At 43.3% G+C, this 15855-nt stretch overlaps 1 protein-coding gene across 1 annotated transcript in view; it reads right to left on the bottom strand.

The window, feature by feature from the left end:
* Window positions 1-15855, bottom strand: part of MTR (5-methyltetrahydrofolate-homocysteine methyltransferase) — a 1960411-nt gene that overhangs the window by 1657221 nt on the left and 287335 nt on the right. The window contains exon 5 of the mRNA XM_069607970.1: window positions 657-749. Coding sequence (XP_069464071.1) covers window positions 657-749 — 93 coding nt within the window. The remainder of the gene's footprint in view (window positions 1-656; window positions 750-15855) is intronic.

The following is a 15855-nucleotide window of genomic DNA, read 5'->3' as shown; positions in this document are numbered from 1 at the left end:
GAACTTATCCAACATTTGTTGTATGCACTTAACCCCTGCACTGCCACCTATCGGCCGCATTCTTTTCCTTTGTCTTGATCCTATTTCTCGCACTTGTCCTCCTCCTCCCCTTCCCCTTCTCCCCTTACCTCTCCCCTGCACTTGCGCGATCACAATGTCACTTGGCCTAGTAAGATCCCTTGTCTCGTCGCACTGTGAAACACTTGTGTATAGGCGCACTATAAATAACATTTATCACATCATACAATTTTGCTTCTTCCATGTTCAATCCTTAGTTTTTCACTTTTCTTTGCCTGCCAAAACAAACTAGTATCTTTATTTCTAACAGTACTGATTACTACAAAACATTTCCTGTGCCTCCCTAAATCATCAATCCCTAGCATTCTGAAAATATTGAACTCTGTCTCCTGCTGTTAGTGCCCTCCATTGGCTTACTGTTGCCAAAGTAAATAAGGGCAAAACTCTTCAAAAACCTTTACATCCTTAGTTCATCGTTTCAAACATCAAAACTCTGTTGCCATCAACATGCATGGTTATTGTGTTCAAAGTCTACAAATCTTATTGTACCCAATTCCCTTCCAACATTTCACTGAATCTCAATCTAGACATCTCAAACATTCATACAACTGCTCAACGGGTAGGTCATTTGTGCTTACTGATATTTCTGTAGTCTGGCTTTTCCACAGAGGGGGAAACGGAGAGAGTCTTATTCGTGGGACCCATGGCGCCTGCAACATACCTCTTAATACCTGAAAATGAAGGAGCACAATTTTATCTCTGCAAAGAATAACAAACCATCATAATTAGACAGGGGCGATATCAGTAACAAGTCAAGGCATAAAATAACCAGTATCGCATTGCTATTCACTAGACAAGAATGACTAATTGCTTTTCATTTATAAAGCATGTTGCACTAACTGCAATGTCATTTCAGAGAGGGTGAGCATGTTTATTATTCTTTGCATCAAGCTCCAGGACAATACAGGACCTATACAAAGAAAAGCAGAGATCCAGGCTGCAGGGTGACCCAAAAGTTTACTTTTAAAGGAGCACTTTGGCTGATGGAAACTGCAGATAAGGGTGACGGTGGGAGCTTGTCGGTCTTCCACTGTAAATATTGGGAGGGGTTCAGGAAGGGACTAAGCAAGTTAGCCCTTTCTCTCTGATCGGTCATTGCTTCCACCTCTCTTACCCAGCATTTTTCTATTTCATTATTATTTGCTCACTTTTGCACCTTTAAAAAGGTCTACTCCTTTTTTGTTCACTTTTCTCTCATGTATCCACCGACCCTGTAACTTTCTCTTTTGGTCATCTGTCCTCATTACTTCTGAGAGGCTCTTCTTTCATCCATTTCTTTCTCGCACATCTTGCTTCCTAAATCAATTGTCCAATTCCACTCTCTTCGCTGTCCAACTTTGATGAGTGCTATATTCCACTCAGACTGCAATGGCCTTAAACAGGATAGGCTTTCATGTGCGCATGCAAAATGCTATTATGTGCATGCATCTGAAAGGATGTGAAAGGCTGAGTGTGCACATGTGCATTTTTGATGTGCATGCATGTGAAAGACTACAGTATGTGTGCCTGAAAAGCTATGCTGCATATGAAAGGCTAGGTGTGCACATGTAATGTGTGCATGTGAAAGTCTGCATTGCTCATGCAAAGCTGCAGTGCCATGGTATGTGCTGCTGTGGGTAATGTACATGTTACCATTTGGACACCATCGTAATTCAATGACCGCACCAAAAGCTAAGATTATGGTTAACCCACCTATTATCAGGTTCTATAGTCCAAACCAAGCATGCAAAGCATAGGCTAGGTCTTTAATTAATGCAATTGCACTTGATGGGAACTTGATATGTATGCTGGTATTAAACTCATGACAAACGTGAACTTTGCTTTCCATTGACAATTGCCAGGTTTATCATTTGTGTGGCTATGCAATACATGAAGCCTCCCCTAATTTGAATATGTATTGACATCGCTGGAAGCAATACGACAGAAAATTAGGCCATATGTAGCCTTTAATACTCAATGTAATGATGGTAAGTTACATTACAAACCGTTTTCATAAGTAAGCCAAGAGACAAATAACTTTGCTCTACAGATTAACAAGTGGCATTATCATTATAATATATGAAGCAGTACCTTGAGTGAGCTTTTTTTGTGCAGCATACACACGTCAACTGAATGGCTTGTGGGCACTTCTATGAGATCAAATGATGTGCCAATGATCACACACACTTTAGTTCATTATGAAGCCGGGATTTTAGACCAGTCTGCAACATAAGGCCCTTAACCAAATATCTTCCCAGCTTTAGTTGGTAGAAATAGTACTTTGGTTTTAAAGAATATTATTTTGTAGAGATGTTTTGAAACTTACAAAAAATCACCATCAAAGCTGAAAAATATATAAATCCATGTTGAGAACAAACACTATGGTCGTAGCTTTATTTACTAATTCTTGAATGGAAAACGACAAGAATGCACAGTAATGTTAAGCTAAAGAACATCCTATGAGTGGGAAATGTACTTTTAAGACTTAGACACACATAAAAGGTATTGTATGATAAGGTCACCTTCTTGTCATTGTTTGACAGAATCATGCTTGCTACTGCATATCATGTGAAGGAAATCTGAACACTTGTCAGAAACAATGGTTCATCAATGAACCACCACTAATAAGGAGCTTGCCATTTAAAGGCTCTGCCGATCAATAAGTGTGTGTTTATTTTATTTATTTTTAGCGCACTAAGCCCAAGAGTATCAAGGTGCTGTTGCATGACCAGTTACTCCAAAATGTACAGACATTGGGATAAGCACAGTGTAATAGTTATTCAGTAAAAGTTACTGTAGTTTCGAAGTTCAGACCAGGTAAGGGCCTGTGTCCAGCATTCAGGCAAAGAGTAGTGTTTTTAGAGTTTGAGTTCTTCTGAAAGTCCAGTAGGAGAGTTCAGTACGTAGGGCGGGAGGGAGGAGGCTCCAGTGTTTGGCAGCTGTGGCTGGGAAACTAGAGCCTCCAGCTTTGGTCCTCTTGAATTTAGGCGGAGTGATTCAGTGGGCGTAGACAGCTCTGGGAATTGTTGAATATTGTTGACTATTTGCGAGGCACTAGTGGGAAGCCCTGTTGAATTTGCAAGGGTAGAGGTGTCCAGTCACATATCCAACAAAAGGCATCCTAATTATAGCACCAGTTGCGAGAACAAGCCAGCAAGGTCCCTAGGCCCTTTGCTGCCGTACAGGGGAAACATGTCTTGCATTGGCGCTGATTGAAAGTAAGGATATACACATTTGCTAATCATATATGTTGAATTGCTAATCAAAATATTTTTATTTAGCAGTCTTGACTAATCAATTTTGCAAGACTAATTAATGCCTTTTAAGTACATGGAGTTGTCAGTGGAAAGACTAGGCATAATCTAGAGTCAGAGGTTCTATTTTTCCAAATTCGCAGCATTGAACATTTGCAAGACAAAAACTTGCAAAGATTCCTAACAGCCCAGACAAATCTAATTATGGAATGAGCCCAATGATGAGATTTTCCAATAGCTCAGTAAGTTCAGTGTTGATTGCTTTGTTATGTGTTCAACTTGGAGGGACCGGTTTGAATCGGAGCAGGACCAACTAAACCCTTCATTCTCCAGAGGTAAAATAAAGTTAAAGCAATCAATAGTAACACCACAAATTTAGAGCACAGCACCACTACAAAAATGGGGTAGCGAGTCCTACAATATAAATTATATGATCCACACCTCAACATAAAACAATATCTCAAGTCAGACAATGGATGAAGACAGGGCCATGCAGGGCTAATGCAATAGTCTGGGCACACTCTTTCAATAAAGTATAATTTATACAGTGTGTGTTAAATGGAAATTAATAGCGCATAAAATGGAAAACAAACCACACAACAGTCCATCTGGTTAGGTTTTGGCTTCCGATTAGGATAGCCAGTCGAGGGTTGCAGGCACAGTGTTTCAAGTATACAGACACATTCAATGCCAAGAAAGGCATGAGAAAATGAACACAGGCTAGTTTCTCTTGTAAATGAGCACATTGGTGGTGTGAGGAGTCAGAATCAGGAAACGGACAAGCAGGCAAGATTTTGAAAAGGTTAATTTCCTCTTCTGATTAAAAAAGACGTAATCTTTACCCAACTATGATACAACGCCCTACTCTACACAAAGGAAGGGGAAAAGAGGTGCTTGTTGCTTTGTCAGCACGAATTGAGTCCTCTGTCCTGAAATCCTATTCTTCATTTGATTGGAGTAATTCCTAACGCACAAGTCGGAGAGAGTCATCTGCATATGGGTACAGATGATGCGTATATACTCAAATTTAGTGAGCAAAACAGACAAGACCAGCTCCTAATTTATGGAGAACTATTTCAACAGAAAGGTTTTGAGGAATTTCCAAAGAGCATATTCTTATTCCTCAACTCTCAGGGCAGATAGTTTCAGAGTCTAGCACCGTAGCACTACAAAGCATTGGTCTCCCTTCGAAACACCGGGACGGGAATACAACCAGCAGTAGTTTATCCATAGAATGCAGTGGTCGCATAGGTTGGTATCTCATCAATCTTTCGCTCAGGTATAAGCCAAGTTGCTCAAACATTTCTAAATTAGCAAAAGTATCTTAAAATCAATTGTCACTTCCTGATAGCCAATGGAGGGAGCATTACAGAGCTGAAGTCGGAGTGGATTTCAGGACTTTAAAAATAAGTCCAACTGCCACATTCTGTGCTCTCTGAAGCCTGCTCCGATGCTTAAATGGGATGCCAGCTAGCATGCTGTTGCTGTGGTCATTTGAGAGTTAACTACCGCCCCCCATTACTGAGGTTTAGTCGTTGCATGGAACATACAGAAGTGCTAAGCGAAGCAAACGCTGGCGTAAAATACAGATCGTAATTTTACTCCTACGCATTTTAATCAGCTTGCCTGAGGCAGCCCAAGCTTTTAATTTTGGGGGAAAGTTTAATTTAGATCTGATAAAACAGGGATTAGGAAGGCGGGTTAAATGCTGTTTTAAGAGAAGTTTTAGTCCAAAAAGTGCTACTTCTGTTTTGCTGGGATTAAGTTGCAACCAATTCTGAGGCATCCAAATGCCCAATTTATTCAAACAATGCCCTACCCCGTGAAAGGAATCCTCAAAGTTTCCTAGTTTCACAAAGATCTGTGTATCATCAGCCTAAGATTAATGATCATTTCTCTCCCTACTGCTCAAAAGAAAATACAAAACCACCAAGACATATTTTTGGGCCTTCCCAAAGGAAAGGGTTGGCTGCTGGCTTCTGACCCCCAGTCGTGTCTCTTTACCATAGGCCATTGTCTATATTCACTGTCCAAAACACATAATTTGTGTGCAGTTGGAGTGCCATCCTGAGGTTGCAGAATGTTTTCTCTGGTTCTCGTGCAAATTAAGTTTCCCACAGCTTCTCTCCCTTTGGGAGACTTGTCTCAGTTTTGCTCCCAAACCCAATCCTCTGGTTAGTCAGACATAGGAGGTGGACAAGAGGTCATGGTTAAACATTATGATTTTATTGAACTTACGATGACCTATTATATCCCTAGCGTGGATTCTGGGGAATTACCCCAAATGACTGAAAAGAAATGACCAAAATGCGTGATTTGGCCGAAAGGTTCGATCAGATCACGCATTCGGTGCTGGGGCTACGGGGGTGTCCCCTGCACCGTTGCTCACTAAATTGTGAGCGGGGGTTGTGGGAGTTTGGGGGTGTCCCCTGCAGCTGTCCCAAAAAAAAAAAAAAAAAAAGACCCTGGGGGCGCTGGTTCCCGATCACAGAAGTGAAAGGGAACAGGCGTTGCAGGGCCCAGCGAGTGGGAAGCAAGGTAAGTAGGAGTATGGGTGTGTTGGGGCAGGTGGGTATGGGTAGGGATGTCTGCCAAGTCAGAAATGTTTAGGGGAGAAAACACCGAAGGTTATTTCGAAAAAATAATCTTCCGTCTTTTCTATCTCGAACATTTCTACCTCGGTCTTTCAACCCCGATCCGATTTTGGACCCGTCTAAAAAGCAAGAATAATAATTGGTGTGCATCCATAAGTCCTACAAACAATATATACTCATCTGTCCAAAAAGCCTGATCTAACCACAAATACAAAAGAAGGATAACATAAGGCTGACCAGTGCGCAGTGTGTTCTCTGTGTTCGTGCCAGGAAGTTTGTCTTTCTGCAGCCGTCTGCCTTCTGTTTCTACTAACCCTCAGGAGAGGGGTTGGACATTTCAACTCCTTCTGGCACAGAGCGTGCGGAGTATGTACTCCGTGTTCCCTGTGGAGATTGTGGGACCAGCCTGCTATTTCTATCAGGTATTCTGTTCATCTCCCAAATTGGCATGGGTTGTTGATTGACTTGATAAATCAGTGACTGCTACTCTTAAAACTGCCCATGCCCCCTTGTTACTGCAGAGTCTGCATTTGTTGCTGGCACAGACTAACTTGAGAGGGTGGCCGGTTAGCCTGAGGGAGAGAGACATTAGTATACTGCCGTAGCCCTCGGACGTCTGCCCCCCGCCCCCACATCTGTTGGTACCTATTGCGCCAGTTATTGGGAAGCGGCACAGCAGGGCTTAGCTACTAGCGTCGTCCCCTCCCCCGTGCTTTTTTGTTTGCTGAAATGCCTGGAAAAGCCACTAGAAACCATATGGTCTCTGCTCAGGAAAACAGCCCACAGCCTGTTTGGACCAGACGGCACATGCCAGCAACAAAGGGGAAATTGAGCCAAGTGCCAAGTATGCACAGGCTCAACAAAAAGGCCCTCTAGACGCATACCTTCCCGCAAAAATCCCAGTCCCTGGGTTTATGGTCATAATACTGAATTTACAAATCTCGAAAAAATAAATCTAGAAAAAAAGGGGCGAAAAAAAAAAAGGTCGAATTTTTTTTTTTTTTATGACGTTTTTTTATTCGAAATGGGGGGGGGGTTCCCCCCCCCCTTTTTTTAACCTTTTTTTTAATCCCGGACCCCAAAATAAATATATAGTTTTTAAAAAATGACTTTTTTTCGGTCTTTTTTTTTCGACCTTATTGTCATTCGAGATTATTTTTTCGAGATTTTGACTGACCACCCAGTCCCTGAGCATGCCCCAGGCAACCAGGAGCCGAGTACACACCTCCCCGAGGTGGAACATAGCTACCAGCAACTAAACCAAGATAACTACCCTTTACTCCAACTGTGCTACGTGTTGCAAGACCTTTCCGCCCCCCACCACGTCCGGGGAGCGGGATAGGGGGTCTGCATCAAATAAGGATCAACTGGGCAGCCCAGTAGCTGGACATATGACAAAGGAAGGCGAGACAAATCAACCACAGAGCAACGGGAAGGGCATTCAGTGAGGACTAAATGATTACCACAGTTTCCACACCTCCCACTGCTTCTCGCCTTTCAGCTAGTCCCAACATGATGTTTGACTCAGCAAACCCATCCCTAGAAGTCTCACTAGAAGATTTCAGCACTCGTGACACTTCAAATACGGCCCAGAGTCATGCAGTGCTTAGCTTTGCTGTGAACATTTTGTTGAAAGTATGTGGCACAATTCACGAAGAGCTGAAACTACAGGGGGGCGCTATTGCAATATTGCATAAGCTATTATTAGTGCCAAGAACTTTCACAGCGACCCCTGTCATAGATCTAAGGGGAGAATCAACACAAAACACTACGATTACCATCTCTGAAGTGCCTTGCAGCGCTTCCCACCCCCCCCCATGGCCAAGGACGCAGCCCCAACATTTGGCCTAGTGGCCCTTATTTTTTTTTATTTTTTTTTTAAATTTGTATATTGTTTCAAGGAAACCTTTACAAAATTCCTACAAAAATTCTGCACATTTCATAAAAAACATTACAATTAATATACTTTTACAAAATAACAATAAAAAAGCAGCAATAACAGCGCACATTAAAATGCAAAATCCCTGAGTTCAATTCCATTAAAATCACTATAGCAGCCTTATCACCAGGTGCTTTCATAAATGCAATACAGATTAGATTTAAAATCTAATTTTTAAGAACAAATCATCTTTATCACTAAATCAGGTCAATGTACATTCAGATTTCAGAAATCGGACCACTGCCAATTGCAGAGGTATTTTGTTGTCAAAAAGCATAAGTTTCCACAGCAGTTCCGAATCTACATTTGAAGGGTCAGACACAAACCGATTAAAACTATAATGTCTCACCTGCAGCAGTGCAGGACAATAATTTAAAAGGTGTCTTAAGGTCTCGATAGTCTGGCTGCTCTTACAATGTCTGCACACAATTGTTGATTCAGTCGGCTTAGCTCTAGCTGACGTGATCTCTCCAGTAAGTAAAACATTGAAGCAAAATCGCATAAATGAGTTCCTCCACCCATTCTGCGGGAATGACGGTTCTGGAATACCCAAACACTTATAATAGGATACCATATGGCCATACAACTTGTATTGTGTGAGTTTCTGCATTGTACTATCCCAATCACAATTCTGGAACAATAACTTTACTTTTTTTGGATTGAGTAAAAGAGTGCTGACCAGGGCCCCCACACTGTTCAGTAAATTTTTTATATATTTCCACCAGTTTTTTTCATAAATACTGAGTTAGAGGTGCCCTGGAAGAGCAAGGTAGACAAATCATTGTACAGATTATTTCCATTGTTACTTACAATGTTCCGCAGAAGCAACAAACATTTCCATTCAATAATGCTTTTTAGTGATTGCAAGCCTAATTCATTTCGAATGGCCACTAAAGGAATACAGTTGGGTAGACAGAAACATTTTCCGCAGAATATGCGCTTCCAATTTAGTTAGGTCAATTTTACCATGAATGAAGGGAAATTCCATGCCATATGCGATTTTGGGAATGCTCTTTAGTTTGTAGTATCTTAAAAGCGGGAGACAAGAAAAGGCCCCAAATTTACGATCTACTATTCTCATTTGGGTAATGCATGTTTTAAATTTTCATCCTGCAGTGGTTGATAGTTAATGTACAGTTTGGAGTATCGCTAACAAGCAGACCAAGGTAAATCATGCAGTGTCTAATTTCCAGCTTCGTCTCATCTATAAACCAGTTTTTCTTATAATGCTTTTTCTTCAAAGTAAGGCAAAGAACATTAGATTTGAGAGCATTAATGGCTAAACCATTTTCTATCATACAAGCAAGGAAAGCATTTAACAAGCGCTGGAGCCCCAGTGGTGTTCTATCAAAAAGAAGATAATCATCGGCATAGGAGCACCAACTAATTTTTTTGCCTTCCGGGGATGGCTGAACAAAAGCGGCTTTTTGCAAGCATGGCCCAATGTCTACCGTATACAGATTGTACAGGGTTGGAGCGAAAATACATCCCTGTCTTAAACCGTTGAAAGTTTTGATTGGGGTAGAAAGAAGACCAACATTATTTAGGCGAATCTGTACACGCGAGCCTTCATGAACATGTATGAACCGCCAGAATCTCTAATGGCATACCCATTCTAGCCAATTTAGCCCAAAGATTCTTACGGATCACAATCGAACGCTAGAGAAAGGTCCATGCTTGCTAGATAAACCGGCATCGCACCATTTTTCCAGCCAATCTCTTGTAAAAGAGTTATCAACAGACCTCCCGCCATTGTGCTCGTCCTTTTCCTAAAACCAAACTGCGCCGAGGACAAGATGGAATTTTCAGATGACCATTTTTCGATTTGAAGGAGGACTAGCACATTTTTTTTAATCTGAATCTAAGAGCACGATGGGCCTATAATTCGACGGTAAAGTTCTATCACCCTTCTTATATATAGGCACAATAAAACACATATTCCAAGACTGAAGAATCGATTTTATGCGACCTATATCTTTAAATAAAATTGCTAACGCTTTGGCCCATGTATCCTGATCCCCTTTCATTAGAATATTTGATAGACCATTGGGTCCCGCTGCCCTCTATGGACTAGAAGAACAAGTTACTTACCAACTGTAACGTTCTTTCGACTGGATGTTCCTCCCACGTATTCCTCATCTTGTGATAGGCTCCCGTAGCAGTATCAATTTTTGGAGGCGGGAGTACTAATTTCAGTTTTCGTGGACAGAATGCAGAACTGCCTTTGCAAATAAACCCTCGTTAGAGGAGGCAGTGTCCAAACAATAATGTTTAACAAAAGTATGCATTGTTTTCCAAGTTGCAGCTGCACAAATATCTGCTGCTGGGACCCCCCTCTTTAGAGCCGCAGAAGTAGCCCTTCCCCTTGTAGAATGGGCACGAAGCCCATCTGGTGGTTCTTTTCCCGCTAATCTGTAGCATTCAACTATGGCTAATATGATCTAGCGGGAAATGGTCTGTTTTGTTACAGATAAGCCTAATTTTTGACCAGTATAACCCACAAATAGTTGGTCATCTTGTCTCAATTTAGACATCCTTGAGATGTGAAAACTAAGAGCCCTTTTGGGATCTAATCTATGTAATCTCTCCTCTTCTTTGCCCAGATGAGGAGGAGGATAAAAAGGTTGGTAGTACTATTTTTTGTGACAAATGGAAGTCCGAGACTACTTTTGGCAAGAACGAAGGTTTAACTTTAAGGACTACCTTATCTTTATAAAAAATAGTATATGGTGGTTTGCATGAGAGAGCCTGAAGTTCGCCAACCCTGCGGGATGATGATAGGGCCACAAGGAGGACAGTTTTTAGAGTCAAAAGCCTCAATGGACATGAGTGCATAGGCTCAAAAGGTATGCAAGTCAAGAATTTTAATACTAAATTTAAGTCCCAAGTTGGTACATGAAAAGGTACTGGAGGATATACATTAGTAAGCCCCTTTAAGAATTGAATTATTAACGGTATTTTGAAATATGAAACCTCTTCCGAGGAGCGCTTTAAAATGGACAGCGCAGCAAGGTATCCTTTGATTGTTCCTATCTGGAGCCCCAGATTAGCTAGATGTAGTTGAAAAGAGAGCACCATTGGGGTGCCACACTGAAAAGGGTCCACATCCTTGTCTTTGCACCAGTTACTAAACCTGTTCCAGCAACATCGGTACAAAGACTTTGTTGCTGGTCTTCTGGCCGAAAGCAAGATTTCCATTACGTCATCCGGAAGATCCCAATCCTTGCATCTCAACCTCTCAGAAACCATGCGTGAAGGTTGAGTGACTTGACCTCTGGATGGAGAACCCGACCTTCCTCTTGCAAGAGAAGATCCTCTTTGTGGAAGACGTATTGGAGGGCAGATGGACATGTCTAGAAGGTCCGGGTACCACGTCCTCCTGGCCCAATCCGGGGCAATTAGGATCATGGTTTTCCTGAACTTTCTCAACCTTCTGATTACTTGAGGAATCACGGGGACTGGGGGAAACGCATACAGCAGTGGAAACTTCCACTCCACTACGAATGTGTCTCCCAGAGCTCCTCTTTGAGGAAATTCCCTTGAGCAGTACTGATCGCACTTCCGGTTGATCGCGGTGGCTAACAGATACACTTGAGGGGTTCCCCAAAGGGCGCAGATCTCCAGAAGGACTTCCTGAGCCAGCTCCCACTCGTGAGAGACCGTGCTCTGCCTGCTCAGAGCGTCTGCCGCCGTGTTCTTCTCTCCGGATAGGTGAATTGCCGACAGAGATTCCTTCTCATATTGCCCAGAACCAGAGCTGCATTGCCTCTCTGCACAGTGGCAGTGACCCTACTCCACCTCTTTTGTTGAGGTAGTACATGGCCACCGTGTTGTCCGTCATTATCAGGACATTCTTTCCCTGTACTGAGGGCAGAAAGGCCTTCAGAGCTAGTCCGATTGCCCTCAGCTCCAAAAGGTTGATATGTAGTTTGGACTCCGATGGAGACCAACGACCGCTGATTGTCAGATCATTGGTGTCTGCTCCCCACCCCGTGAGTGAGGCGTCCGTCACTACCGTTATCTCCGGCCATGGTTGCCAAAAAGACTCTCCCTTGAGAATGTTGTCGTTGCAAGCTCACCATAGAAGATCCTGAGCAACTGCACTCGGAACTTGCAGAAGATCCGACATATTCCCTGAGAACTGGGACCACTGAGTTCTGAGTGCCCATTGAAGGGATCTCATTCTCAACCTAGCCTCTGGCACTAGGAAAATGCAGGATGCCATGAGGCCGAGCAACCTGAGAAAATCGAAGGCCGGTAGATGTTGGACATTCTGAAACTTCGTTACCATCTGCTGGATGTGGAGAGCTCTCACTCCGGGAGGCGAGGCTTTTCCCGATGAAGTGTCCAAGACTGCTCCGATAAGCTGGAGTTTCTGGGATGGTATCATGTGGGACTTCTTGAAATTGAGGGAGAAGCCCAATTTGTGGAGGAAGTGGCAGGTGATCGAAAGATGTTCCTGAGCTTGTTCTGGAGAACTTGCCCTGATCAACCAGTCGTCCAGGTAGGGATATATGTGAATACCTCCTCTCCTGAGACTTGCTGCCACAACCGCCAACAGTTTGGTGAAAACCCTCGGGGCGGAGGTCAACCCGAATGGCAGAACTCGAAACTGAAAATGAGAATTGGCAATCGCGAACCTCAGGTACTCTGTGCTTTGGATGGATTGGCACATGAAAGTAAGCATCCTGAAGGTCCAATGATACCAACCAATCTTGGAGTTGGAAAGCCTGAAGGATCTGAGAAAGTCACCATCTTGAACTTGTCCTTCCTGAGGAACTTGTTCAGGTTTCTCAAGTCCAACAGGTACCGGTTCTATGGCACCTTTCTCTAGCAGGGTTAAAATTTCCTGTAACAGGAGTGTATCTGGAAATTTGGCAGAGTTGGCTCCCGGTGGATGATTCTGAGGCCTTTTTAGAAAGGGGAGACAGTAACCTTGGGCTACTGTTTCCAGTGCCCAAGCATCTGCGGTAATGCCACGCCATTCCTTCAGATGATGAAAGATCCTGCCTCCCACTGGTGTTTTGTGTAATAAGGTCTCAGAGGGATTTGGAGGTGGCTGCAGGAGTGGCTGAGGGTACAGATGCCGCTCCTGAGGCTGATTTTGCACCTCTTCCTCGTGTTCCACGAGGGAAGTTTTTTTCCCCCCTTTGAGAAGCCTGTCCTCTTCCTCTACCAAAAGAGGAGTAGTATCGAAAAGAACGACCCCTCCAGGAAGAGGAGCCGGAATAGGGTTTTAGAGGCTGGCACAAGGAGGCGCTAAGTGATTTAGCTGCCGCTTTCGAGGTCTGAAGATTTTCTAGGCCTTCATCAGCCTTTCTGCCAAAGAGCCTCGAGCCATCAAAGGGCATGTTGAGAAGTCTGGCTTGCACGTCCGGTGCAAACCCTGACTTCCTGAACCACGCAAATCTGCGTAGCACAACGCTTGCAGCCATGGATCTACTGATACTATCAGCAGTATCCAGTCCAGACTGGAGACATTCCCCCCATTGCCTCCTTCCCGTCTTTGACTATATTCAGGAAGCCTTCCCTTTCCTCGCCTTCCGGAATATGATCAGCCGCCGCCGAAATACAGTCCCACAGGGTATGGGTAAACCTGGCTAGGGTACAGGTGACGTTTGCCAACTTAAGTGCCATACTGCCTGATGTGAAAACTTTACGTGCCCAGGCATCCATTTTTTAATCCTCTCTATCTGGAGGGATAGTTGGATAAGCAGTTTGTTTTGAAGTAGATGCTGCCTGAATGACTAAACTCTCTGGAGTCGGATGTTTATTCAAATATTCAGGATCCGGTCCAGTCGGTCTATATTTTCTTGGAAAAGTGCCATCTGCAGCAGCATTAGTTTCTGGCTTCTCCCAGTTTTTCTCCACAGTCCTTTGGAGGGCTCTGTGGAAAAGGAGAACAGGATCTTTTTGAGGTCCCTTGACGATTATATCCGTCATGTCATCTTGTTCAAAAATGGGTGAAGTATTGCCCCCAACCCATATATTCAACTACCCTGGTCATAAGCCCTGTACCAAGCATCTGCATGCTCTGCAGGATCAGGTTTGGCGAACTCTAATTCTGGGGATGTGTCAACTCCACTGGCAGAATGTAGAGTATCACTCAGGTCTCATTCTAGACTCCTGGTCAATAAGTTCCTCAGGAACCTGTCTTGTAGCATAATTAACTCCCAAAGGAGTAACCTTGTCTTCTTCTGAAGCAGACTCTTCATAGATTGCTGACATAGATTTGAAAAAGTCTGACTTGGGCAAAGGAGTGAATCTCCTTTCTTCCTCTTCCATCTGCTTCGAAGGAATTGGCAAATCCCTTGAAGTTTTCGAAGGTGTCTTCAAAGATGACTTTGATAATGGCGTTGATGACGCATTTGGCTTTGGCGTCGAAATTATCGACGTCGAGGGCGTCGACAAAGTTGTCGAAGTCTTTGACGACTTGTGTTTCTTGCATGGCACTGGAGAGGTGCTCGACTCTCGAAGAGTCTTCGACGGTTTTACGTCGACTCGAGGTTTTTTGGATTCCTCGACGCTACCGGTCTTAGCCATGGTAGCCTTGGACTTCCCTTTGTCCTCCAATGGAGCGACTTTAGGGGTATGGATTTTTCGAGGGTCTTTCGAGGGGGTCGGGCCGCATTCTCGAAAACCTCCATCATCTTTTTGCGGAATTCTTCCCACTTACTGGGAGAATCCGATTTAGTCGGACAACAAATTTCTTCGTTCGACTCTGAAGAAGATGATGATGAGGGAGATCTATGTCTCCTCTTCATTTTTTTCGATGACGACGAAAAGAGTCTCGATCTACTCCTAGATCGAGATCTCTTTGAGTGCCTATGGTGATCCGATTCCTTAGAATCAGTCGCTTTCTTGTGTCTTTTTGACGAAACCTTTTTTGAGGTCTCCCTCCCCACCGACAGTTTACCTCTCCTCTCACGAAGAGCTTTTTCGGTCATCGATTGGCAGGACCCGCAGTCATCGGTTCGGTGACTGGAACCGAGACACCAGAGAAAATCCGGTAGGGATCGGTGATCGACATCTTAGATCCACAAAAGAGAAATCACAATTCCATTGAACATTGCCTAAGGGTTTTAATGTAAATGGACCTAATGCACTTTTGGAATAGAGATTAGAGATGTGTTTTGCCCAAACCTGTTCGTTGATTGGATTGAGGGTACACTCAATGCTGGCGACCGGCGTTCTATTGACCAAGCGCCAAAATTGGCGTGCTGAGTTATAGGTCAACGCTAAAAGCATTTCTTCATGGTCAGCCTGATATATCCTACCTCTATGACCCCTCAACCAATTTTTATACAGTTGTTTCAGATGCCTCACACCATCACTCTTAGCCGCTACAGGAATTTGTAGAGTTTTCAAAACTCTTAATCTGCGAAGGATGATCTTAACTTGCCTCACATAAGAGTCAGTTATGTGTATGCACTTTAGAGGCTTTTGTCGTGCGTGGCATTTTCACAGAATTATCGATAAGCTTTTTAAAGTACTGGCCTACATTTACTTGAGAGAATCTCGCCTGTTTATCCTCATACGATGTCAAAAAATAATAATTTTGAAAGAGCGAATTACATGCATCAACATTATCCTCATGCCAAATGATCCTGTTCCTGCCCTGATTAGGGGCAAGATCTGTCGGCAAATAGGCTGGAAGCCTGATTTCTCTAACTGCCTGCAATTCTAACTCCAGCATTCCATGATCACTCATCAAAGTTCTACAAATTTCAAATTTGCTCACTAAATAGGATAACACTTCCGAAACAAAAATATAGTCGATGGCAGAGGCCCTATCATCAGAATACCAAGTTATATAATCCAGCTCATCCCTTAACTGCTGATGCAAAGATCTTAAACCCCAAGATTTGAAAAACAAGTTCCACAACTTTGAGTCGAATTTCCTGTCTGGTAAATGGAAATAAAGATCATTTCTGCAAGACTTATCTAGAATTATGTTTGCAGGCACTATATGAGGATCATCTATTAGAGATTTCCATATGCCCTGGGGTCC

Source organism: Ambystoma mexicanum, chromosome 4q, assembly GCF_040938575.1.
Source record: "Ambystoma mexicanum isolate Mex_15411 chromosome 4q, UKY_AmexF1_1, whole genome shotgun sequence".
Lineage (NCBI taxonomy): Eukaryota > Metazoa > Chordata > Amphibia > Caudata > Ambystomatidae > Ambystoma > Ambystoma mexicanum.
Note: the sequence above shows the minus strand (reverse complement) of the source record. Positions and strands in the feature narration are given on the sequence as shown.